The sequence below is a fragment of the Moschus berezovskii genome, chromosome 9 (genome assembly GCF_049115385.1).
Source record: "Moschus berezovskii isolate FMDL1 chromosome 9, NW_MosBer_1.0, whole genome shotgun sequence".
Classification (NCBI taxonomy): Eukaryota; Metazoa; Chordata; class Mammalia; order Artiodactyla; family Moschidae; genus Moschus; species Moschus berezovskii.
In genome coordinates, this window is record NC_142468.1 from 60,573,724 (window position 1) to 60,601,106 (window position 27,383).

The 27,383-nt window shown below is 41.4% G+C and overlaps 1 protein-coding gene across 6 annotated transcripts in view; it reads left to right on the plus strand.

Annotated features, from left to right (window-relative positions):
- Positions 1-27,383, plus strand: part of TRIM9 (tripartite motif containing 9) — a 115,391-nt gene that overhangs the window by 53,600 nt on the left and 34,408 nt on the right. For all 6 annotated transcript variants that reach the window (XM_088839722.1, XM_088839724.1, XM_055435423.2 and 3 more), the window contains exons 2-3: positions 9,918-10,013; positions 12,477-12,599. In XM_088839722.1, the coding sequence (XP_088695848.1) occupies positions 9,918-10,013; positions 12,477-12,599 (219 nt within the window). The remainder of the gene's footprint in view (positions 1-9,917; positions 10,014-12,476; positions 12,600-27,383) is intronic.

Consider the following 27,383-nt stretch of genomic DNA (forward strand, 5'->3'; position numbering starts at 1 on the left):
AGGATTTGAAATAGCTCAGTTAGAATTCCATCACCTCCACTAGTTTTAGCTTGAATGTATTCATTGCTAAGCAGTGTTCTATTGTATGAATAAACAGAATTTATTTATCCATGTTACTGTTGATAGACATTTGGGCAGTTTCCAACTTGAGGCTGTTATAAATAAAGCTGTGATGAACATTTTTATCTAAGTTTTTGTGGACATATGCCGTCCTGTTGGGTAGCTGTATATTTTCCTTTCCTAGAAAGCATTGGTTTCCCCAGGTGGTTTTGCCATTGTACTTCTCCTTAGCATGTGTGAGGCTCTCATCCTCACCAGCAGCATTTTGTCAGTCCAGTGGACGTGGAGTGGTCTCTCCTTGTGTGCCCTGTTTTCTAAAGAAGCTTTTTAAAGAAGCTGTGTTAATATCTGCCTCGATGCTGTCATGGAATCCTATGGTCAGAATAAAAATTCAGATATTGTGATTAACATTTCCCAACCTCCCAATGACCCCATTGGGAAATGTAGATTTCCCAAGATAAGTAAAAGTTCAGGTGAGCTGAGACTTCAAGGTACCTATAAACTGATGATCACAACAGGTTGAAGTAGAAAGGTACACCTGATTCTTCTTCTATAGTCACAACTCTCTCATTGACTGTAGCCCAGAAGATCCTCTACTTTTTAGGACTTGTGTGATTAGGCTGGTTCAGCAAGATAATCTAGGATGATCTCTTAGAATCAAGGTCCGAAGCCTTAATCCCATCTGCCGAGTTCTTTTTGCCATTTGAGGTAAGATAACCCAGGTTTCAAGGATTTGGGTATGGACATTCAGGGAGCCATTATTCTGCCTACAACATCAAGAAATAGAATTAATATCCACAGATTGAACCAGCTCACCTGGAATCTGGTGGCTGATCCCTGCTCTCAGTGACACTATGAGGCACGGGTACTCCCCTGGAGTGAACATTCCCCAATGCTGCTCAGTGGTATAGATGTCACAGGGTGGCTTTTATTCCTCCCAAAGGGTCACAAAGGCTGAGGAGTAGATGGGAATGCCACTAGTTGTATTTGTTTATCAGTAACGTTTAAAGGAAACTTGTGACTTCAGCCTCATTTATAGGCTTGCTTAGCTTAGCTATTCTTTGATGTTGTAAAAAAAATTTTTTTTAAGAGATAGAGACCACTGTATCCTATCATGCAACTCGTAATACTAGGGATAAAAGACACTGAAATCATTGAATGTTCAGAACATAAGAACAGCTGCCCAGGCCATCCTTATATAAGTACTTATGTGCAAAAAAAGCCTTTTCTTTCTTTTATGGTCTGGCCACCACTGTGACTTACCTTTGAAAGTGTATTAGAGATGGAAAAGATTCTATTCTGGGTCTAGGAGGTCCGGATAAGGAGAAAGGAAAAAATGTTGCTGGTTTTCCAAGTTCCATCTAAGAATAGTATTCCTAGTAGGAACCTAGATAGCATATTAAAAAGCAGAGACATTACTTTGCCAACCAAGGTCCGTCTAGTCAAGGCTATGGTTTTTCCCGTGGTCATGTATGGATGTGAGAGTTGGACTGTGAAGAAAGCTGATCGCCGAAGAATTGATGCTTTTGAACTGTGGTGCTGGAGAAGACTCTTGAGAGTCCCTTGGACTGCAAGGACATCCAACCAGTCCATCCTAAAGGAGATCAATCCTGGGTGTTCATTGGAAGGACTTATGCTAAAGCTGAAACTGCAATACTTTGGCTACCTCATGTGACGAGTTGACTCACTGGAAAAGACTCTGATGTTGGGAGCGATTAGGGGTAGGAGGAGACGGGGACGACCGAGAATGAGGTGGCTGGATGGCATCACCGACTCAATGGACATGAGTTTGAGTGAACTCCGGGAGTTGGTGATGGATAGGGAGGTCTGGCGTGCTGTGGTTCATGGGGTCGCTAAGAGTCGGACACGACTGAGTGACTGAACTGAACTGAACTGAACTACCTCTTCCAAATAATCATATTTTAAAATGTAATATATTTTCATAAACTATTTCTCCTCAATATCTATATAATTTATAAATTCAGTTTCAATTATCAGTTTCATCCAAGAATGGCATTTCTTAATTTCTGAGAGATACATTAAGCGAAGCATTTGGGGGACTGTAGTAGGAAAGGTGAATCAAGGTTATTGTTAATTTTGACTCAGTAATGGACAAATGTAGGTTGACATGTGATGACAAGATGGGAAGGTAACATGGAAAAGCACAGCAAACCATCCAAATTAATTGGTGAGTGGGATTAAGATATTAAAAGAAATGTGATAAAGCCACAAATTTTTTAAAAAGGAAAAATAGATTATAACAAATAGAAATATAAATAATGTTGGTGGAATAAAGCCAACTGTATCAATTAATACAATAATTGTAAATAGCTCAAATTTCCCAATGACAGTGAAAAAAAATCAGATTGAGTTAAAAACAAATATAGTTTTGAAATAAAAGAGGAGCAAAGTTTTATGAGAGAGAGGAGGGTATAAATATAGCAATATCAGATGAAATGGAATTCAAGATCAAAAGAACTAAGTGAAACATAGAAGGATAAGCTCTAATGTTAAAAGGTATAAATATGATTTAACAAATAACAGAGCCACAAATACAGAAAGCAAAACTAAAGGAGAACGGGATCAAAGACAATCTTTGTAGGAAATGTGATTACTTGTTTTAGAATATTGTAAGTCAAGTAGACAAATAACAAAAATTTAGGATATCTGAATGATGCAATTAACAAGTTAAACTGTGTTTACAAATATGTTACAAAGTTTTATATTATACATATCATTTTTGTATTATATATATTCTCTCCCGCAAAAAGAGAGTATATTCTCCTCTTATGCTCATTGCATGTTTACCAGAAGCTATCATGTACTTGTATCTGTCCACAAAATAATAATTATACATGTAAAACATTCTGACCATAATCAGACATTCTGACCATAATCTACTCAAGTTATTAATAACAATCTCTGATTTCACTTCCTATTCAATGGACCACCTGAATTTTCCAGATCACTGTCCAGTTTTGCATCCCTAAGGCTTTCTAGGTAAGCAGATACATGCAGTGAGGCCAGCCTTGTCTAGTCATCAGCAGTGGAAAGGAACTAGTTTAGGTAGCACTCCATAGGTTAGGACCTCTACTAAGGGCTTCACAAATAATACCACTGGGAACTTACACCTCAAGTAGGAAAATATCAATAAGAAGCTTTTGAAGAAAAAAAAAAAACTCATCCATCCATCCTGGTAATTTTAAAATGCAGATTAAAAAATTAGATTCCATTCTTTGCCTACCAGATTACAAAGGTAAATACCAATGATAATATTTGGAGTGAGATATATAGGCGAGAATATCTGCCTATATATCACCTTCAGCAGGAGTATAAGTTAGATGATCACATAAAAGGACATTTTGATAACATGATTTTTAAAACTCTCTAAAAAAGTTTGCGGATCAAGCAGTTTCACTTTTGGAAATGGGGATAATCAAGAATGTATTCACGTATTTCCTGTATGAATTTCATTTAGCTCTTTGCAACAAGATGGAAACAAACTAAATATGCTAAAATAGGAAATTCTTTAAATAAATTGTGATGTACCTACACCCTGGGTTATCCTACAGTTTATCAGTGAATAGCACAGATTCTGGCTGCAAGCTTCCTAGGTTTGAATCCCTGCTCTGCTTCATAGCAACTTTATGATGCTGGACAGTTAACCTCCCTTGTCTTCATTCTCTCACCTATAAAAAATATGGATAATAATAGTTTCTACCTTTGCTGGGTTGTTTTGTGAAAAAAGATGAGTTAAGATCTATGAAGCTTTGCCTGCCATGTAGTAAGTGTCACCAAAGTGTTTTTTAGCGATTAGTCAGATATGTAGTAGAGTACTTAGTCAGATGGAAAAATATTTATATCATATTAAATGAAAAGGACAGATTTCAAGACATCAGTGAGTACATGACCTGATGTCCATTTTGTTGATATACACTGTATGGAGACATACATATTTGATATAAGAGTATACAAAATTTTAAAAGATAAACATCAAGGGTTCATTATCAAGGCTATTATTAATAAGTAGTATGTCTCTGGTGAGACTGAATTTTTTCTTTTCTTCTTCCAAGTCTCTTAATTTTCTGATTTTTCTTTTTTTTCTTATTTTTCTGAAATGAACATGTTCTGCCTTTAAAATAAGGTGGGAAAAGTTGTTTCTTAAAACAAATAATAATCTTGCTCTTGCCAAGAAACTTTAAAGAATAAGTCATTTCTCTTTTGAGCACCTAACAATTCAGTCTCTGAAAAGCACAAAGCATTTCTATATGAAAAATAGTTTAGTGATTTTTTTTTACCTTTTCATATTTATTTCTAAGACCATGTTTTAAACTGTTTAGTGAAAAGTCCTTATTGTAGAACTGAGAGTTTCTATCTGGAACATTTAAATACTATTAAGAACTTAAAACTTATAGATCTCGATCTGTTTTGCTTCAACTGTTCCCTGGTAGTATCAGACAAAGCAGAATGCTGTAACACCACTTGGAAGAACACAGGAGAACAGTGTGAATGTGAAGACAGCTGGGGGATCCATACAGCTTTCTAGGAAAGGACTCAGAGTCTGCTGTTTGGGGCCCTAGAATTTACCTAGGAGGAAAGGCAACACACACACAAAGGAGATCTGTCCTATAATCCATCTCCAGGATGTGAAATCCAATATTTGCACAAAAACTTAGCCCAAGGAAGGCATATTTTTGATCCTCGGGTGTAAATACCTAGTAACTGCCTGACAACACGCCTCTGGTGGGTTAGAATATCCATAGAAAGGCGTGCTCAGCATTGTGCAGAGTGGTGTTGACCTTCCAGCCTGTGTGCCTGCCACTTTATTAAAGTTTCAAGCCTTCAGTCACAGCAGTTGCTGCATGAATTCTTTCACAGCTTCCAGCACTCTAAGCAAAAACCATAGCGATGTGGCAAATCAATTTCCACCAAGAAACTATGAACATTGGGGTGAGGCAACAGAATTTTTGCTCTGCTCTGAGGCAAAAAAATGGCTCTTCTATTTCATTGCTGAAAAAAACCTGCCATGTTGATTTGCATCTCCATTTTGAGAGTTTTCTGTCTAAGATGGAGAAATATCTGAAGTTTGGTGGATAGAGTCTGTGTAGATTATCTCTGAAATTCAAACTCTGGCCAGAACTGGCTGAATCTTGCTAGGAAAGCAGACTCTTTTCATTTTCCCTTATAAGTGGAGAGGCTACATTTCTGTTGTTAGTTGTTAGGATATTCTAGTCTTCTGCTTCATTAAAGCCTATGGGAGAGAACTTTTAAATGTGATGTTATTAAGATCAGAATGGTGGTATTTGCAGTGCAATGACAGTTCCTTGAGGGAGGGATTTTGTCTCCTCTATCATCATTTTCCTGGCGTGAATCACTGTGACTGGTCCATGGTAAAATGGGAGGTTGATTAAGTTAAAATCATGAATGGAAAATTATAATTGCTATCTGTATTAGTTAGTTCTGCTGCAGTAACAGACAAGTCCCCAAATCTCAGTGGCTTATAAACCAAAGGTTGATTTCTTGCTCGTATTATATCATGGGAAGTAGTCTCAAGTTCCATTCTACACATCTTCTTTCTAAGGCCCCCAGCCACCATGTGGGATATGCCCTGTGGCATCCTGACCTGGCTCGTAGCAGCCCAGCTCTAAGGATTTGATGACACACATCTCTCCCCAACTCCGTTCAGTGATGCCATGTTGGTGACCTAAACTCAACTATGTATATGAACCATGGGAACTGACAGACACTACAGATCAAAATTCATTTGTTGTTTTTGTTTTATGAGGGCCAGTTTATCAGTGCACCTCTGGATCTGTGAGACAAAGAAGAAGAGGAAAAAAGCTGGCAGGAAATCACAAGGCCTCTTCAGGTTAAAGTAAATCACATGGCCAAGGGTGACAGTAAGGCAGGGACACATGCATGACACATGCTCCGTCTACAGGAGGTCCTCCAAGTCCTATGGCAAAGATGGGCAGGGAACAAACAACAGTGAATGGTACAATACACCCCACTGTCTGGATAATTGTAATTGACCAAACCCAAAACTGGGACATGTGACATAACAAAGTATTTTAATGACCTTTGTATGTGTATTTTAACATAATTCTCATTGTAAAAATATACTACTTATTAAATGCTTACAATATGCCACATGTTGTATAGAACTTTATATGGTACATAAGTCTCACCAGTCTCCCCAGTCCTATGATACAGATACTGCTATTAACCACATATTGCAGATGAAGAAACTGAAGGCTAGAAAACTGTTTATTAGATGGGATGCCCTGGACACAGATTCGGAGAGTTGAACAGGGATGGTTAGTTGCTCAGTGGTCTCCATAGATCCATCTACAAGGAAGTGAGATGACCAGAACTGAGCAGAGGGAGGAGTTGACCTGCAGGGGCCTCAACCAATTCCTGCAGGGAGTTCGGGAGCTGGGATGACCTTTCAGGATTGTTCTCAAATCAAGGCAGGAGGGGGTTCTGGCTCTTCCATATGTGAGTGGCAGAACCTTAACTGAGGAGTATCCAAACCTCTGAGCCTCTGCAAACTGGCCGAGGAGTGATTGGAATTGAATAGGACATCTGTTAAAAGCACTCATCAAGGTCCCTGGTATTTAAGAAATGACCAATATGTTGACAACATTTGAGTTTCTTGTTTTTACTTTTTAATTATATAATATCAATAATATAGTAAGACTCAAAAATCAGTATTCTTCAAGAAAAATTGTTATTTTCTGGGAGGGAAATACTTTCCTTCAGAATAGCATTGCACTGATCCCCATTTCTGTGTTTTGTGTTGACCTTGGTACCCAGGAAGCAGGAGGCATGGGCCACAGTCTGAAGCAGGGTGCACTATGTCAGAGCTGCCCAGGGAAGGAGTAAGGTTGTTTTGGGGGCCACCAAGTTGCCTTTGTGTGTTTGCCACCTCACCTAGTTTGTATGATTCTTGATTGACTGTTTGTGACCCATCTAGTGCCTGCAGTTTCATATCCAAGACAGCTAGAAAGTTTCCTTTCATTTGTTCTAGTTTATCTCCATCCAGTATTCATAGTATTAATAAACTGAGGGGGGAAATGACAGATGAATAATGCTCACGGCAGGAAAAGGAAAGAAGACGTGGTTTTCTGTCTGGGGAAGCGTGGCAGCTGGGCACATGCACTGAATTCATTACCTGTTTCCTGAGCCTAAGTGATTGTGGTTCTGAGACACGCTCCACAGGGGCTCCCAGGTTGAGCTCCGATCTCTCTTCACATATACTCCTTTCAGAGGCTAGGGGAGCCAGTCAGAGGAGAAGTTGGAGGGGGAAAGCAGGAGAGAAGGAGGGAAGGGGTGGAGTTCTTTGTTTCTCTCCTCCAAGCTTGGAACAACTTGCCGTCTTTCTGGGCGATCTTGGTTATTCCAAGCATGCTCAGAGCTCTGGACTGGAAATCTGTCATTGCTTCTTTGGCTACATCGTTTTCCTACTCCCATTCACTTTCTGATCATGATACCTTTTCAGTAAATCAGAAAAAAAATATCCAAGACATCAGAATGTTATTGCTTAGGCATTATAGACAGCTTCTGATGGTTACATATGTAGCCGAAAATACACACTAAATATTTGCATCTTCTGTGTTCTGGTATAAATTTACAGGGCTGCTCTGTGGTCCTGAGTACAGAACATCTCTGTTAGCATAGAGCAGGAATTTAAATGCTCCTGGGAAACAAATAAATAATGTTCTTTTACATCAGATGTGGCTTATAAATATGATCAAAAGACTGTCCTATAAAAGCAATACAAATATAAATCCTTAGAAGAAGAGCATTTTCTAGTGATAGTTTCCAGGATTTTCCATTGTCAGCTGCTTCATTTCTACAAGGTGGCAAAGCTTAAGAGGAAGGTTTCTAGATATTTATCTTATAATGCAGTTGTTTATCAAATACCAGAACAATCATTAGCCAGGAAGAAGGCCTGAATGTAGACACAAAGGGAGGAAATCTGCAAATAAATTGAGTTTTGCAGTTTACATACTGCTTTGCTATATAAAATCCAGGGATTAGGTGAGGCCAGCACTCTTTGTCTACTATAGTATAATTTTGTACTATAGTATAATTTTTTTCTATGTATATACCAGCACTTGATCAACAATTCTTATCAGGCATCAGGTCTGACTTATATTATACAGATGCCTTGAATTACAAGGCTGGACTATAAGAAACCAAGTGGCTCTAGTTTTGTGTAGTTGAATGAATTTGACTTCTCTACTCAAACCTCACTTCATGGGAAATAGATGGGGAAACAGTGGAAACAGTGTCAGACTTTATTTTGGGGGGCTCCAAAATCACTGCGGATGCTGATTGCAGCCATGAAATTAAAAGACGCTTACTCCTTGGAAGGAAAGTTATGACCAACCTAGACAGCATATTAAAAAGCAGAGATATTACTTTGCCAACAAAGGTCCGTCTAGTCAAGGCTGTGGTTTTTCCCGTGGTCATGTATGGATGTGAGAGTTGGACTATGAAGAAAGCTGATCGCCAAAGAATTGATGCTTTTGAACTGTGGTGTTGGAGAAGACTCTTGAGAGTCCCTTGTACTGAAAGGAGATCCAACCAGTCTATCCTAAAGGAGATCAGTCGTGGGTGTTCATTGGAAGGACTGATGTTGAAGGTGAAACTCCAATACTTTGGCCACCTGATGCAAAGAGCTGACTCGTTTGAAAAGACCCTGATGCTGGGAAAGATTGAAGGCAGGAGGAAAAGGGGACAACAGAGGATGAGATGGTTGGATGGTGTCACCAACTCGATGGACATGGGTTTGGGTGAACTCCAGGAGTTGGTGATGGACAGGGAGGCCTGGCGTGCTGTGGTTCATGGGGTTGCAAAGAGTCAGACACGACTGAGGGACTGAACTGACCTGAACTGACAGTGGTCATGACTGCAAGTAATGGTGAGCTCCTGTGAAAGGATTAAACTATAGGAGGTAACTTGTCCCCCACGTAAGAAGAGGCCTGGTGGTAGGAGACTTCAAGTGTTGGTTCAGATGCTAAAAGATGCCGATGGAACCTGGCACTGTCTCCTTTCACCATCCTCCCTTCCCATGTTGATTTTGCTTCTTGAGAGTCCCAAAGCATCTGCCATAAAGTTGGGACCAAAAGGGAAGAGGCTGCACCAGCCACACTGGTCCCGTGTTAGCAGAAAAGCAGAAGCTTTCTCAGCTCTCCAGCCTCCAGCCAGCTTCCACTTAGATCTCATCAAGCAGCTGTGGGTCCCTTGTGCGGTGTGGAAAGGAAGGAGAAAGTACACCTTGCTTTAGGAGGCTAGTGTGGAGAGAAAATGGGGTGGGCTGTGCTTGGGAGATGGAAGATGTGCTTGGGAGAAGGTTGATGAGAAGGAGCCTCATCCTGCCCTTTGTATTTGCCATTACATATAAGTGACCCCGGGCATCACAGGTGCTCTCACCCTTCCTTCCCTCATCCTGTTAACTCTTCATTCTTTCTGCTCTCATCCCAGTAGCACTTTGGGCTAAATAGTGTTGATAAGTATCAGATCACCTGAATCACTATTTTTTTAATTTAAAGTTAAATAAACCATTAAGCAATTAATAAGATGAGGGACTTCTAGGCAGATATCAGCTGGTAAGGACCTTTGACTACAGCATCCAGAAGTTTTCACTGCCTCAGAGGAAACACTCCTCAGGGGCCTCTGGCAGGAGTAGGGATGCTGTTATTACCAGAATCTTCAGGTTACAGGTGTTGACTCAGTGGCCCAGCTGAGACAAGAGGAATCTGAAAGGGTGAGGGCTCTTGGACGAAAACCACCCTGCCTGACTGCCTCCTGCGATGAGTGCTCTATGGTTTCCTTCTTTGTCTTTGCAGAGCCAGCTCTCCCAGGCGCTGAATGGGCTGTCAGACAGGGCCAAGGAAGCCAAGGAGTTCTTGGTACAGCTGCGCAACATGGTCCAGCAGATCCAGGTATTGGCAGCAACCAAGGCAGAAAGCAAAAGCCATGTGCTAAGATGTAACTGTGTACCTGGTGGGGCTCGGGGTGGGGGGGTCTGTTTCCTTGTCTTATCTTTTATCTTTATGTTTCCTAGGAAGTTTCCTACATTTTTTTTTTCTGTTCTTTCTGTTCTAATACATGCAAGCACACATACAGACCAACTTCAAATATACCCCTCCTCAAGATGGTTACATTTCCCCAACAAGCCAAGGACATAACCCCGGTTTCCAAGAGGTTCCCATCTTCTACACTGAGCTCCTAATTCTCTGCTGCCATGTATTCAGAAAGATGTCTATTTCTTTGTGAATTCAGTCATTATTGTTGAGTTTTCTAAATCTATATGTTCCCAAAGCACCTTGCAAAAATTATATCTTATCTAATAGTAACAAACAGGTCACATTTTCTCTTTTTTACCTCTTTCTTTCCTTCTTTCCTATCCTATAATAATGCTTCTCCTCTACCTAGATACTTAAATATTTTTCAACCATGATCCCATGGTAACTATAATTTCAGATTGCTTTATGTGGACACAGTAACCAACAAATCACTTGGCATTTGAGAGCCTGTAACTCCCTACTAGAGCTGAAGGGGAGAAACCATTAAATTGCATGAAATGCTAAAATAATGACCTTCTGCACTGCTTAATGTTCTTACATTTTCAGGTTTGCCTCACCGAAATAACCTGAGCTCTGGCCTCCAGTAGATTGACTTTCTGAGTTAATATCTAACCTATGTCAAGGCAGAAATGGCTTTTTAAATGTAAGCCAGCCTTCTATAGTGCTTCACACTGATTTTTTTTGCCCTTTGTTGACATGAAGGCCCCTGTTAAAACTTTTGATTCCCTAACAACCTAACAGTTGTAAATTTCCTTCTGCTTTCCAAAACAACGAAATTTATCAATTGGTCCCTTCTTTGCTCCTGCTGGCATAAAGTGTACAGCCCCAGGCTCACCCCTGCACATCACCTCTTCATCAGAGCAGAGCTTTCTTTTACTCTATCAGAGCCTTTACTGAAAAAACTTCCCCCTCCCTACCAATAATAACCTGCTTGGTACGTAGAGAGCTCTACAGTGATGATTTCCAGGGGTCTTCTGTGAGAACTCGAAAGCAAATTACTATGAAAGCCAAAACTTAATATTTGTAGAAGTCATTGCTCAAGCAGTTGTAAATGCATGCCTTATACAAAGAAGACCTTGCATTTGAAACAGTGACCTAATACCTAACTACTGATCCTTGTATTAGGGACACAGTTCTGGATGACTGAGAATTAATTTAAATTTGATAGGCTAAGCTGTTCCTTCATTTCTAACCTCCCAAATTTTATAACTTACTCAGTTGAGTACTATTTTTTCAATGCTATTACTGTACATGTAACAAGCATTTAGCTCTCATTGGCTGTAAATCACAATTATTTTCCAGATTATGGTTTGAGAATCAAAGCTACATATATAACTTATTGAAAGCACTACCTCTAATGAATGCTTATAATTTAATGAGAGAATTGCTTTTAAAAAATGTCTATAGCATGGCTCATTGGATAAAGAACCTGCCTGCAGTACAGGAGACACAGGAGACCAGGTTTGATCCCTGGGTCCAGAAGATCCCCTGGAGGAGGAAAATGGAAACCCACTCCAATATTCTTGCCTGAAAAATCCCATGGACAGAGGAGTCTGGCAGGCTTCGGTCCAAAAGGTCGCTCTGTCAGACATGACTGAGCAACTACACACAGGCATAAAAAAAAATTAGATCCAGCATTCAATTTAAACATCATGGGAAAGTTATAATCCATTTAGAGCATGGTTACTGTTCTCCCACAAGCTGACTTTCACAGCAGGCTGATGCCTGTTACATATACCAGTGATTCTTCACTGCCCACCTGTACTCATTACTTGCTTTTTTAATGAAAAGAGCAAGTGTTTTGCCCATGACTATTTGTCTAAACTTCTGTTGTCATTGGATTATTGTTTAATATTGAAGACCATTGCCATCTGCTTTCTTCTTTCTGCCTCTAAATTCAATGATTCTTTCACTCTTACCTCAACAATACCTGACTCCCTCTGGCAACCAGCCTTTCAGAATGCCACCTTCCACCATGCACAGCTGGTCATATGCCAGCCCTCAAGACAACTCATGTTCAGCTCTACAAACTAAACCTTTATTTTACTTGATATAATTCAAATTGCAGAGATGATTTCCTCTTGATAAAAACAAATATATTAAGTAACATTTACCTCTTTGAATCTACAGTGAAACACTACCACTGCGGAATAAAATTTATTTCGTTATTTATAAAATGCATGTGTGCTCTGTGGGCAGGGCTCCTCTTCCTTCCCTTCAGCAGGGACTTCCCCCCACAAATGGACTGGGGCTCTGCTGTCTCTGGCAGCCCAAGGCACCAGGTCAGTTCACCGCCAAACACTGTGCTCTCTCACACAGGAGAACAGTGTGGAGTTTGAGGCCTGCCTGGTGGCTCAATGTGATGCCCTCATTGATGCCCTCAACAGGAGGAAAGCCCAGCTGCTTGCCCGTGTCAACAAGGAGCACGAGCACAAGCTAAAGGTGAGTGCTGCACCCTATGGGGGGCGGAAGGCCAGGCTTCCAGGGTATGATGGACAGGTGAATGCCCACAGCCTTGGTTGGCCAATGAGGAGCAGGAATGCCCCTTCACTCAGCACTCAGTTCTTTCTTTACATCACCGATACTCGTTGAGTGACTTTTCTAGGCCAGAAACTGCTCTGGGTACAAACGTAATAAATAAATCAAATCCCTGCTCTCATGGGGCTAATATTCCTTTAGAAGGAATAAACAGAAAGCAAGATAAGTAAATAAAACATCCAGTATGTTCATAAAACACACTAAGAAAAAATAAGGTGAAATGGATAGAGAATACTGGGGATGGGGGTTGAAATCTTAAACAGAATGACCAGAATGATGATGCAGAGGCAAGTATATTTTTGAATTGGGAAATGGAATCTGTACTTTTCAGAAAACAAACAAGATTTATCTTCACTTCTGAAGCAAACTATGTAACTGAACAGCTGTACAGACTTTGGTCATCACACAGTGAATCAATTGATCACAGGTCTGGGGTCCTATTGGCAGGAGGACTGGTCCTCTCAGAAACATCTGCTTCCCCATCTATTGCCCCCTTGGAGCAGGGCAACACATGAGAGCAGGCTGGATAGACAGATGGGCTGCACCCAGCAGAAGGAAGCAAGAAGTAGCCAGCAGGAGCATATGCATGCCCAGCAAGCTTCAGGGTGGCTGCCAGTGGGTGGCGGGTATGTAGTGTGCCATGTTGGCTTGTGGTTGAGGTGGAGGCAGAATAGGTTCTCTGCTGGGGTCAGGCAACCAGCATCAGGGAGCTTCAGTACTGTACAGCTGAGAGTAGACACAGCCTTGGAGGAGCTGGTGGCTGGTGAGCAGCCCAGGAAGTAGCAGATATCCCCAGCAGGCTTGGAACAGGCTTTAGTCCCTGGAGAAAAAGAGGAGGTCCCATTTCTAAAAGTGTGGGATTCCAGTAGGAGAACCAAGGGAGAGTTTCAAAATGAAAAGCTAAGAGAACAGACATTACGAGATTTGGGGCTAAAGCTTGGTGACTGAGCCAGTGCCCAGTTCATGGTTACTAGAAATAAGGCGAGAAACCAGTTGCTATCTGGGGCATGAGACCTCAGCAAGACGTGCAGCAAATGGCAATGCTGAGTCCTGAGCAGTGGAGTCCCCAGTCCTTAATCTGTACCCACCACGCTCCAAGACTCAGGACCCAGAGAACTCCACTGTGAAGATGGGGAGCCAGGCAGCATGAAAAGAGAAACATTTCCCCAAGGAAGCTTAACAGTTCTATCCAAAGGCAAGGGAAACCCCAACACTAGTTTCCTTCTTTAGGTTCCCTCCTCTGCTGCTCCTCACCCGCAGTTCCTCAATACACATTTGGATCCACATATAGGCTTCTTCCCTTCCCCAAAGCCAGGGCAATGTGGCTGGAATAGATACCTTTCTCCACTACCTTTGTGACTTACCTACCTGTCACTCTGAATTTGTCTGTGTAATGGAGGCAGACAGGAGGCTGAGCTGTGACCGTGAGGTCAAAGCCAGAATGGACTCATGAGGGCTGGGCCCTACAGTGAATTTGGCCAGCCTGACCTTGTTGGTGCTGTATCGAGGTGCTGTCCCTTTGGTGTTCCTGATGTGACAAAACAGAGCAGTTACATCATGGAGAGGCTCAGCAGATTCTTTGTTAAGGAAAATTGCATGTCTTGAAGTTGAAATCTGAACCAGAAGTTAGGAAAGAAGAGTGCCCAGAGAGTGAACATTGAGAGAGCCTTAGTTCGTGGGCTTGAACAGTGAACCAAGGCTAGGGATCTTACTGCTCCTTCCAGGGAGGCAGTTGCTGTTTCCTGATGGTGAATCTAACTGGAAGACCCTCCCAGGTTTGTCTTAGAATGAACACAAGCCCCCATGGGTCACCACACCAACCCCAGCCCCGTGGAGGCTTCATGCTGAACTTCAGGTAATGGAGGGAGCACCGGGCTTTCCTCAGGAGCCTCCCCACCCCTACCAATGACCTGTGTGCTGCTTGTCTCATAAAGTACTGAATGATGCCAAGTTTTACTTGAATGACTTTCTCTAGCTTATCAGTTTCAATGTTCCTGTCCCTTAGTATCTATGATCAAGTTATTTTCTTTTGAATTCTATAAAGGACCATGGGATTGTGTTTCGTGGTAACATACATAGTCATTCCTAAAATGTGAGAGAGATAAGTAAGGCAGTATTAAAGATACTTCAGAAAAAAAACGTTTTCTGAAGGCTATGCTTTGTGGATGTTAACCTTGTACATTTAACTGTAACAACCTGGGAGATGGATTTAAAGCCATAAGCCTATTCATCTAAGATAGTCAGATGAGGCTTGAATGAGAAATTGTTCTGAAGTCACCATTTCGTATCCGAATTAAAATCTAGAAGTACTGTGGACTGTGATTCTGTAGTTAACCAGGTAGCAACACACAATGAGCATCCTTGGTGACCAAGCCCTGGCTTTCATAGCAGTAAGAGCTAACATTTGGGGATACTTAATTTGCAGCAGCACTATACAAGTTGTGTTATAGGGATCAACTCCTCTGTTCCTCACAACTCTGGGAGGTCATTATTACTGCTATTAACACTCTAGAGATGAAGAAACCTTGGCACCATGATACTGAGAACTGCTCCTGGGATACAGAATTCCTGTCCTGTTAACCTGGCTTCAGAGTCCAGATTCTGGACCGTGGCACCCTACAGCTGGTTGTACAGTGCAGAGAGAAGGCATGTGGGGACATGCCTAATCCTGTCCCCAGTCAGCCAGCACCTACCCAATGCACACCTGCTAGGAACCGAGTGCTGGGCTCAGGGGCAGGGGAAGAAGGACACAAAGGTGACTCAGAATTAGGGGCTTCCAGTCCTGTGGATGGGAGAAGGCAATGGCAACCCACTCCAGTACTCTTGCCTGGAAAATCCCATGGATGGAGGAGCCTGGTAGGCTGCAGTCCTTGGGGTCACTAAGAGTCGGACACAACTGAGCGACTTCACTTTCACTTTTCAGTTTCATGCATTGGAGAAGGAAATGGCAACCCACTCCAGTGTTCTTGCCTGGGGAATCCCAGGGACGGGGGAGCCTGGTGGGCTGCCGTCTATAGGGTCGCACAGTCAGACACAACTGAAGTGACTTAGCAGCAGCAGCAGCAACAGTCCTGTGGATGAGATCAGTCGTACCCACAAATGACTCCAGCACAGACAGAGAGCAAGTTTCCAGGAGAAGGTTGCCCATGTCATTAGAGCTGTGAGAAGGACGAAGCTACTTCCAGCTGAAGGGGTCACAGAGAGCATCATGGAAAAGCAGGCACTGGCGGAGCCCAAACTTTGGGAGACGTGTGTTGATGGTGGTGTGCGTTCTTGCCTGTGGAAAGTGGCCAGGCTATGAGGGAAGAAGAGGGTGGTCAGCACAGTGAACCCTAGTCTTGCTATATCTAGTTAGTTATAGGGACTGATGGATGCTTTCTGTTTCCATCACCTTCTCTGATATTACTAAAAAGATGATCAGTACAACCTTTCATTTTAGCACCCTTCAGAAGCCCAGAACCTTTATTGTTATAGTGGAACTTAAAATGTCATTTGAACCACAGAGAGTATCTAAAATAAACTCACAGCTGTCTAAGGGTAATGAGCTGGACAAGTGGAATTTTTCCTCTGATAGTGGACCAGCCGTTTTAATGTGTAGCCATAAAGTTTTAACTTTTTCCTTAAAGGGCATCTCTTTTGTGAAGCACGGCAGACGCTTCCCTGATGTCTTTAAACAGAACACAGTTAAGAGTTTGTGATTAAGTCATGGGGTGACTATAGTGGTGACTCCTAGTTTTCTCTACAGGAGAGACGTAAGGCCAGCAATCTGGATAGATACAGGGAGCCAGGCTGAGGAAACATCATTTATCCGAATCAGAAAGTGCAGAGGGGCATGAAAGCCACCGGCCTAGGCTGTGCCATGGATGCAGGTGGAGATGATTCAGGGACAGCTGTAACGCATTGCAGGGACCCCGTGGCCAGTGTCGGTCCATCAGTGCTGGTGGCCTGCATGGTCAGGGACCTCTGAGCAGAGGCAGCTGCCTGCCCTCATTCCACCCTGCCTAGGGTGGAGTTCCCTGCCCTAGATCCCAAAGGGCAACAGAAACCAGAGACAGGTGGCTGGTTGTCTCCCACGGCAGCAAAGCTGTTCTGTCTTCTGCCTTCTGTGATTTGTTTCTCTGCTGTTTTCAGCTGATTGTATCTGTCACTGCTTCTAAAAACAGGCAGTGCGGCCGTCGCCGTGACTGCTGATGCCGGCCTCCACATCTCCCTCCCTCTGCTTTTCTCCTCCTGCCTCTTCCCTTTCTTGTCACTTCAGTTGCTACTCAGATTTGTGAGAAAAGACTGGCCTTTTATAGACATCACTTGCCAGGCACAGTATTTCTTTCTGTCTTTGTTGGCTAGCCCATCACTCACAGTCCGGAGGGGATAATCTTATGGTCTTCCGCTTCCCTTTGGCAGAGTTCTCTGGGGACCTGCTTTTTGCTGACAAAGAGGAGAGTTGTGTGTGTGTTTTTCTGGCAACTTTCTCTTCTTGAGCCATCCAAAAGGGTAGGGGAGCTGGAAAGCCCCGTGCATAAAGACAGTCTTTATAATCCACTCAGGCTCCTCTCTGAAAGAACCGATTGCTTGAGCAGATGGAGCAGTTCTGGTTCTGAGGCAAGATGGAGCCGAGTGGTGAGGAGCCCAGATTCTGGGTCATAAGAGAACGGGGTGTGAAGAAACACTGTATCACTTGCTGGGTCTCTAACCATGGACACGTCTACAGCTCCATTTCTTTCACCTGTGTGGAAAATAGGACTCGACATGGTCAGCAGCACCTCGGGCACTGTGAAGCCCTTAAAGCACAGTACTCAAATGTGAGCTTTATTGTTGTTGTTATCACTGGATATCTTTCCCAGAAAAGACCCCAATGATGGGAAAGACTGAGGGCAGGAGGAGAAAGGGGCGACAGAGGATGAGATGGTTGTATGGCATCATTGGCTCAGTGGATTAAGTTTGAACAAATTCCAGGAGATAGTCAAGTACAGGGAAGCCTGATGTGCTGCAGTCCATGGGGTCACAAAGACTTGGACACGACTTAGAAACTGAACAGCAATCCCTGGAAGACTGGAAATACAGTCTTACTCAGAACAGGGAGGAAGTAAGTGCCCCTGGTATTTTCCATAATACCAGAGTTCCTACCAAAATTAACCTAGTGTGATTAATTATCTCTGAACCTAGGAATGATGACTGGAGTATAAGTCATCACCGCACAAAATAGTGCACTAAGTTTGGTGGGCTGTTTTAAAAGCTAAAAACAAGACTTTGAGGCATATACAGATGTGACCTTATATTAGGAACACTGTCTAAATTACAGTAATACTATTCTGTGGTTTGAAAAAACACTGGGAGCCAAATACCTAAATTTTCAGGATGTAATAAAATAATCAAATGTCAGAAAGCTACTGGAGGGAAAAAATGCTTTTTGAGCTTTCAAAAACTATTACTAACTCACATTTAATGCCTTGGACAATATTCCCTCTATCAGCAGAGGCAGCTGGGCCCCTAGGTTTCATGTCTGAACTGTGTGTGTTGTGTCAACATCCTCCCCAGGTCTTCCCTGGCTAAATAAGGCTTTAAAATATCCTCATTGTCTTTGATCCTCAGAGGGAATTCGTGTCAACATTTTAAAAGTGCCATTAATGAGGTCTGTGCTCTTTTCAGGAACTTTACAAATGTCATTTTTCTTTTGATAAGCCCAAAGAAATGTCTGAGAATTATTTTTATTTATGTAACATTCAGATTTGAAATAATTCCACAATCATCTTACGAGTGTTCTTTCTCCAATATTTTAGGATGAATTTGTGTGTTGAATAGTACTAAGTGATGGATGTCTTCTTGGTCCCCTTGCAAGTCTAGATCCTCTTAAAGAAAAAAAATATATAGGTATTCAAATACATTCTGAAAACTATCTAATATTTAATTTCCATGTGTGGTTGGTAAGTTCACATACCAATGACATTACTCAGTGAGAATGCTGAGGGATAATGATAAAAATGATATAACTTATTGTTTATTAGAGCTTCCACTTTCATAAAGGGCCTCCATGTCCCAATTGTAATTATCTATAGAATGCTTGATTTTGAATCCAGTTGGGTTTTGTTAGACTCATTATCATGATTGTCATTATTATCTTCGTTATTATTTACCCTGTATTGGCTGTTTGTTCCCATTATGTTAGCAAAAAAAAAAAAAAAAAAAGAATCATATGGGCATGTTATTAAGAGTACAGATTTATACTAGGGATATTATCGGCTTACTTTAGCCATTTTTTCAAAGCTTCATAATAGGTAAATAATCCTTTGATCAGGTTGAGAGAGAGAGAGAGAAGGAGGAAGGAAAGGAAGAAGGGAGGGAGACGGGAGGAAGAGAGGTAGGAGGGAAGGAAAGGTCTGCCCAAGCTCACAAAGAATTTAAAAATAATTCGGATTTGACTGTTATAGTCATTACTAGAAAGAAAAGCAACCAACTAAAAAGTCCACTCAATTACAATAAAACTATTGGCAAGACGTTCCATTCGTTCATTACAGTGAAGACTTTGAAAAAATTTAGGCATACTGGAACACTTAAAATTTTTGACTGCCCTCAGCAGAAGTTTTTTGGGGCCAACTCTAATAATTTAACCACAGTTATTATTGATGATAAGCCTATCATTAATTGGGAATTTATTTGGCAAATTCCATGGTCCTCTGCTTCCCACATGTAGAAGCAAAAGCCATAGAGGGCCTGTAAGAAACAGAGTGCCCAAGTTGCCCATGTAATCACCAGGATGCCACCACATACACCTGGAGCTCACCACGGTTGGGGGACATGCCTTTGAACACCCTTGACCCACTCTGGTAATGATAGTGAAGGGCAGTCACAGAACTTCTTTAATGTACTTTGCCTGAGTCCATATATGAATGATACACTTAGCTCTAGAAGGCACTTAAAGCATACTTCAAAGATGTTGGACTAATTCACCATTTCTCACATCCTACAAAACACCATCATACTGGATGCAACACTTTTATTGTGGGACACTGTAAATGATAAATGTTCTCCTGTGTGGGTGGGGCCACATCAGGATGCTTCTCTCTCCACATGGCTTGTATTTCTTCCTTCATTAACTTCTCTGTACAAGGATACAGTATTCTATACCCTAAGAGCATGCTTTGGATATTCCACTCAATGCTTATTGATGAGGTTATTGTCATTCACACTTCTGAGACAGAAAATTCACAGTTTTACTGTTAAAATCTCAAGCCTTCCGAAAAACAGGTATGTGTTTTATTTACTTAATAGGCCTAAATGATCCTTTTATGGACTAAAACTCGGAGCATCAGATTTGTCTTTGAAATGACTAGTCACCAAGGTGTTAAATTAATACTACTACTACAGAAGACGGTATCAAGAGAATAGGGGAAATGTTTGCCATACTTCCATAAGTCATGTGGGGAACTCATATACACCCGGGGCGGATTCATGTCAATGTATGGCAAAAGCAACCAATATAATATTGTAAAATAATTAGCCTCCAATAAAAAAAAAAGAAATTTAAAATGCTCTTCATTAATTTGTGTCCCTACGTTTCAATGAATGTAATGATAGTAGAGGAGATAATATTTGACTCTAGGGGGAAATCAAGAGAATTATTTATTTTACTGGATGAATCTGTTGGTCAAAGCACTTCACCAAAAATCACCAGGGAGTCAATACCAAGTATCAGTCATCTTGCTACAGGACATGATGGAACACATAGAAAAAACTATCTCCACTGACCAATTTATTCTGTGTAGAATAAATTCTTCAAGTTTGCTTCTTGAAAGTACTTATATCTTAGAAAAACAAAAAAGAATTGCATTATCCTTAGAGGAAATTGTTTTAAACAGTGATGGAAATGTATATTAAGAAAGAATGTCTTGAAATATTGAGAGAATGTTAGTATTTACTTAGACTAAAAATTCATCATTGATCTCTCTCCAGACCCCATGATGAGAGAAAACACTTTAAGAAAAGTATTTATTAAAAAGAAGATTTGAAGAAAATATTTTAAAGAGCCACATTTAAGATGGAAAGATGAAATTTGGATACAATAATGAAATTCCCCTTAATTAATCTCAGTTTTAGCTGCTGTTTGTATCACCTGAGCTGAGTGATAGAAGACTGGCCTTTTCAAGATGCAGTGGAAAATGCAGTTGTAATTAGACGGAACAAAATTTCACATTTATACTATATAAACTGTCATGGGTTACTCTCTGCTACTAAAAAGTCTAAGCATTCAAAGAGACATACAGTTTGTTCTCAAATTCCCCTTTTCTGAATAGGTACAGTATCATATCCTGATCCCAAAAAATGACCTTTATAAATTTGCCACTTAACAAAATAAAACTCTTCAAGTGATCAGTAGGATTTGCCATCCAAAACAGATGGTGACTGCTGATAAAATTTTGAAGGCCTTCTCTGAAACTGTGGACCACAGATTAATTCATTGTCCTCTAAGAGCTGATTTAGGCCTTAATACACATGAAGACTGGAAGATTATTTCCTAGTTCCTATTCATGTCACTCCTGCAACATGGACATTTCCTTAGAAACTCCTTAAATCCAGCCAGCTGAAAACACCGTGCCGAGGGTTTCTCCAGAGCATCAGAGCCACTGCAAAGAAATATAGGACTCAAAGAAAAAGTGACATGGCCTGACTTCCTCCGAATTGTTTTTCATTAAAAAATATATAATGTAGAAGTAAAAGTACTAATAAGGAGTAGAAATAACACAGAGTGAAGAAGGTAGCAAGTAAGAAAGCTGAATGAAGACGCTCACAGAAAAAAATATTTATACTCCTAAAAGATTTAATTATCTGGCTGAGTTCCATAATATGGGAAATCTTGCTAGATTAATTGAGAAACTAAAAGTTAATTATGAAACACCCAAAAATGCTACTTCTGGGAACCCCACTGATTCATTTTTCACAGTGAATTTTATCACAGGTTACTGTGATCATAGCCAAATGGTTGATTAAAATGTTTTCAGAATGGACCAGCATGCACTGTAGCAACCGTGGGAGTTGCGCGCCAAGCAGGATGTCGAGTCCTTCCAAGAAGCTTGAACCATGGAATACGGGAGCCAACAGCAAACACCCCTGAAACTCACAGACTCTTTGGCAGCACAACAATGAAGCTTCTTAAGAGTAATCAGAGCCCCCAACACTCCCACAGCTCCTTTGGCACCAAATAAACGTTGCTTGAGAAGGAAATTTATAGAGGCAGACATAGAATTTTATGAGGCCTGAGTAAAATATTTATTTCAGCACATTTTGGTCATAAAATTATCATTGAGCTTAATGTTCTGGCAAGTAAACACATTTCAGTCTTTTTTGCCTCAAAAGGAGGCTTACTTTGGGTTGTAGTACTCAGATCCAGCCTCTGCTTGTTATTCAGAATTTTAGTACCAGTCACTTCTATATAGTCCTAGGGCAAATGCCATTGGGACAGTGAAAGGTGACTGCTGAGGTTTCTGCTATCTAGCAGCATTGATGCAGTGGCTGCTGAAATGTAAAAACACTTTCTGGGAACAATTTAGTCAAGCATCATATAGCAGAGATGAGTAGTATAATAGCTGTAGTTCCCCTGCATTGCATTTTTTTAAGTGCTTGACTTATGGATGTTTTCTTTTTCCCCAAGAAGCAGAAACTTAACCTTTCTTTACTTCCTGATTTTAAAGTAAAATAATAAAACGAAAATATAATAATTTGCATCACTTGAGCCCAGACCAACAGACAGTGGTGTTAGTTTGACAGAAACATACTAGATGTTAGGAGAAAATAAATCAACCAGTGAATTTAAAAGTGATCTTCCCCCCAGTCAAAATCACAAGTTTCTTTCACCAATTCCAATAGAGATTTTAAATCTTACATTTTATTTTTTATTTTAAAAAACAATAACAAATCATCTGTCAAAATATTAGGAGACTCCAAATAGCCAAAACAAGCTTGAAAAGAAGGGGAGAATTGGAGTTCTCACATTTCCTGATTACAAAATGCACTACAAAGCTACAAAATACAGTACTAGCATAAAGATATGGAGAAGGCAGTGACAACCCACTCCAGTACTCTTGCCTGGAAAATCCCATGGACGGAGGAACCTGGTAGGCTGTAGTCTGTGGGGTCGCTAAGAATCGGACACAACTGAGCGATTTCCCTTTCACTTTTCACTTTCATGCATTGGAAAAGGAAATGACAACCCACTCCAGTGTTCTTGCCTGGGGAATCCCAGGGACGGCGGAGCCTGGTGGGCTGCCGTCTATGGGGTCACACAGAGTTGGACACAACTGAAGCGACTTAGCAGCAGCAGCATAAAGATAGGCAAAAGACCACTGGAAATCAAATAAAGCCCAGAAGTAAATTCTAACATTTATGGTCAAGTGGTTTTTGACAAAGATTCCAAGACCATGCAATGGGGAAAAGAAAGTTTTAGTAACGAATGATGGTGGAAAACTATCTTCATGCAAAAGAATGAACTTGGACAGTTACCGAAAGCCATGTACAAAAATTAACCCGAAGTGAATCAAAGACTGAAAAGTAAGAACTGGAACTATAAACTTCTTAGATGAAAACATAGGGCAAATGCTTCATGACACTGGATTTGGCAATGATTTCTTGGATATGGCATCAAAGACATAGGCAACAAAAGAAAAAGTAGACAAATTGGACATCATGAAAACTTGCAAATTTTTGTTGTCACAAAAACAAACAACCCAGTTTCAAAATGGACAAATGACTTGAACAGACTTTTTGTCAAAGAAGATATACAATAAGCACATGAAAAGATGCTCAAGATTATGAGTCATTGTGCTGTGCTTAGTCGCTCAGTCATATCCAACTCTTTGCAACCCCATGGACTGCAGCCCGCCAGGCTTCTCTGTCCATGCGGATTCTCCAAGCAAGAATACTGGAATGGGTTCCCATGCCCTCTCCAGGGAATCTTCCCAACCCAAGGATCAAACCCAGTTCTCCCACATTGCAGGCAGCTTCTTTACCATCTGAGCCACCAGGGAAGCCCTAAGAGTCATTGCTGCTGCTGCTGCTAAGTCGCTTCAATAGTGTCCGACTCTGTGTGACCCCATAGACGGCAGCCCACCAGGCTTCCCCGTCCCTGGGATTCTCCAGGCAAGAACACTGGAGTGTGTTGCCATTTCCTTCTCCAATACGTGAAAGTGAAAAGTGAAAGTGAAGTCGCTCAGTCGTGTCCGACCCTTAGCGACCCCACGGACTGCAGCTTACCAGGCTCCTCCATCCATGGGATTTTCTAGGCAATAATACTGGAGTGGCTTGCCATTAGGGAAATGCAAATCAAAACCACAATGAAATACCACTTCACACACACTTCAGTTCAGTTTCAGTTCAGTTCAGTTCAGTCGCTCAGTCGTGTCCGACTCTCCGCGACCCTATGAATCACAGCACGCCAGGCCTCCCTGTCCATCACCAACTCCCGGAGTTCACTCAAACTCATGTCCACAGAGTCGATGATGCCATCCAGCCATCTCATTCTCTGTCATCCCCTTCTCCTCCCGCTCCCAACCTTTCCTAGCATGAGAGTCTTTTCCAGTGAGTCAACTCGTCGCATGAGGTGGCCAAAGTATTGCAGTTTCAGCTTTAGCATCAGTCCTTCCAATGAACACCCAGGATTGATCTCCTTTAGAATGGACTGGTTGGATCTCCTTGCAGTCCAAGGGACTCTCAAGAGTCTTCTCCAACACCACAGTTCAAAAGCATCAATTCTTCGGCGATCAGCTTTCTTCACAGTCCAACTCTCACATCCATACATGACCACGGGAAAAACCATAGCCTTGACTAGACGGACCTTTGTTGGCAAAGTAATGTCTCTGCTTTTTAATATACTATCAAGGTTGGTCATAACTTTCCTTCCAAGGAGGAAGCGTCTTTTAATTTCATGGCTGCAATCAGCATCTGCAGTGATTTTGGAGCTCAAAAAATAGGATGTGAAAAAAAGTGAAAGTCGCTCAGTTGTGTCTGACTCTCTGCGACCCCATGGAATTCTGTAGGCCAGAATATTGGAGTGGGTAGCCTTTCCCTTCTCCAGGGATCTTCCAGCCCAGGGATCGAACTCAGGTCTTCCACGTTGCAGGCGGATTCTTAACCAGCTGAGCCACAAGGGAAGCCGAAGAATACTGGAGTGGGTAGCCTATCCCTTCGCTAGAAGATATTCCCGACCCAGGAATCAAACCAGGTCTCCTACATTGCAGGTGGATTCTTTACCAACTGAGCCATGAGAGAATGGCTACTATTTGAAAAAAAAAAAAGCAGACAATGAGAAGTGTTGGTGAGACTGTAAAGAAATTGGAATCCTTGTGCATTGTTGGTGAGAATGTAAATGATACAGCTACTGTGGAAAATAGTATGGTGATTTCTCCAAAAAAAAAATTAAAATAGAAACACCATACAAGTCAGTAATTCCACTTCAGGGTATATGAACACCCCCCCCCGCCCCCCGCGGCCCAAAGAAAAAAGTGAAACAGACACTCACACAGATATGTGTATTCTTATGTTCATAAGTTTATTCAAAATAGCCAAAAGGCAGAAGAAACATGGATGTCCATCAGCAGATGAATGGATAAACAAAATGTAGTATATACATACAATGGAATATTATTCAGTCTTGAAGAAAATGTTGACACAATCCACATCATGGATAAACATTGAGGACATTACGTAAAAAAGATCAACTAGTCACAAAAGGACAAATACTGTAGGATTCCACATGTATGAGGTACCTAGAGTAGTCAGGTTGACAGAGATAGAAAATAGAATGCTAGTTGCCAGAGGCTCGGAGGGGTGAATGTAGAGTTATTGTTTAATAAGTCCAGAGCTTCAGTTTGGGAAGAAGAAAAAGTTTTGGAGATGGTTGGTGGTAATGGTTGTATAACAATGTGAACTTATTTAGTGCCACAGAATTGTCCAATTAAAAATAGTTAAAATGGTTTAAGTTATATGTTATATATATTTTATTCTGTTCCGTTCTGTCGCTCAGTCGTGTCCGACTCTATGCGACCCGGTGGACTCTAGCCTACCAGGCTTCTCCGTCCATGGGATTCTCCAGGCAACAATACTGGAGTGGGTTACCGTTTCCTTCTCCAGGGGATCTTCCCGACACAGGGATTGAACCCGGGTCTCCCACATTGGAAGCAGACGCTTTAACCTCTGAGCCACCAGGGAAGCCCATATATTTTAGTTATAGCTGCAATTACAGTATGTGACAATTTCACCTCTTTCCCATTTAACACCATACCATGGGCATTTTCTGTGTTGCCACCATCAATAAATGTTACTGACAAAAAATTAGAAAGAACTTTGTCAAAAATATGTTAAACAAATTTAACCCACTCAATAGAGTAATGTTACTGACAAAAAATTAGAAAGAACTTTGTCAAAAATATGTTAAACAAATTTAACCCACTCAATAGAGTATTTATGTAGTCAGTAACATTTATTGATGGTGGCAACACAGAAAATGCCCATGGTATGGTGTTAAATGGGAAAGAGGTGAAATTGTCACATACTGTAATTGCAGCTATAACTAAATCTAGCTCAAGGGAGAAAAACTAAAAGGAAACATCAAAATTCTTTAAAAATTTGCATTGGAGTAGTGAGACTATTTGCTTTTTTAAACCTATTTTCCTATTGTTTTTGAAACAGGATATAATCATCTTTCATGGGAAATAAATTTATAATCAAAACTGAACAAGGAATAAGGGAAAGTTTTTTAATAATAATTATTAAAACCCCTTTTAGTTATTACCCATAAAATCCAGATTGCTGGGGGGATTTGGGGTGGTTTTTTTTGAGGCTTTTGCAAAATAGTACAAATACAGAAGGTGAGTCGGAGAAGGCAATGGCAAGCCACTCCAGTACTCTTGCCTAGAAAATCCCATGGATGGAGGAGCCTGGTGGGCTGCAGTCCATGGGGTCGCTAACGGTCGGACACGACTGAGCGACTTCACTTTCACTTTTCACTTTCACACATTGGAGAAGGAAATGGCAACCCACTCCAGTGTTCTTGCCTGGAGAATCCCAGGGACGGGGGAGCCTGGTGGGCTTCCGTCTAAGGGGTCACACAGAGTCGGACACGACTGAAGTGACTCAGCAGCAGCAACAGAAGGTGAGTAATAGGTTCCTAGAAAGCCCTTGTTCAATTCTATGCTTCAAAACCTGCTTCAGGATTTGGGTCACTGAGCAGGGACAACAGAAGACAAGCACTTCTAAAGAAAGACATTTTTCAAGGAGTGTCATACGCTTGGCAAAGATAACTTCCCAGAGGCAGAAACTGCATGCTCAGAGAGATACCTCTCTAGGTTAGGCAGACTCAGTCCTGAGCAAATAGCCTTTAAAACTGCTTTTCCGAATGAGGCAGTGAGGGATGCTAAGTAGATTATGACTTGATTCTGTATCCATATTTGTCTGGCATACTTGCTGTCATTAGCTCATTGTCTTTCAGCAACCACTTCTAGGCTTACCCTACCACCCACTCGGGGAAAAGAGAATAGAACAAGAGAGGATCTGGGTTCAGATGGCGATATCTGCTCTTTAGAAGGGAAAGGTAGACGGCGAGCAAAGATGGTCGGTGACTGTCACACAGAACAGATGCTGCAGCTGCCTCTCCGGCCACTCAGTCATTTAACAAACCCTCCCATGACCTCCCACTTAGAGCAG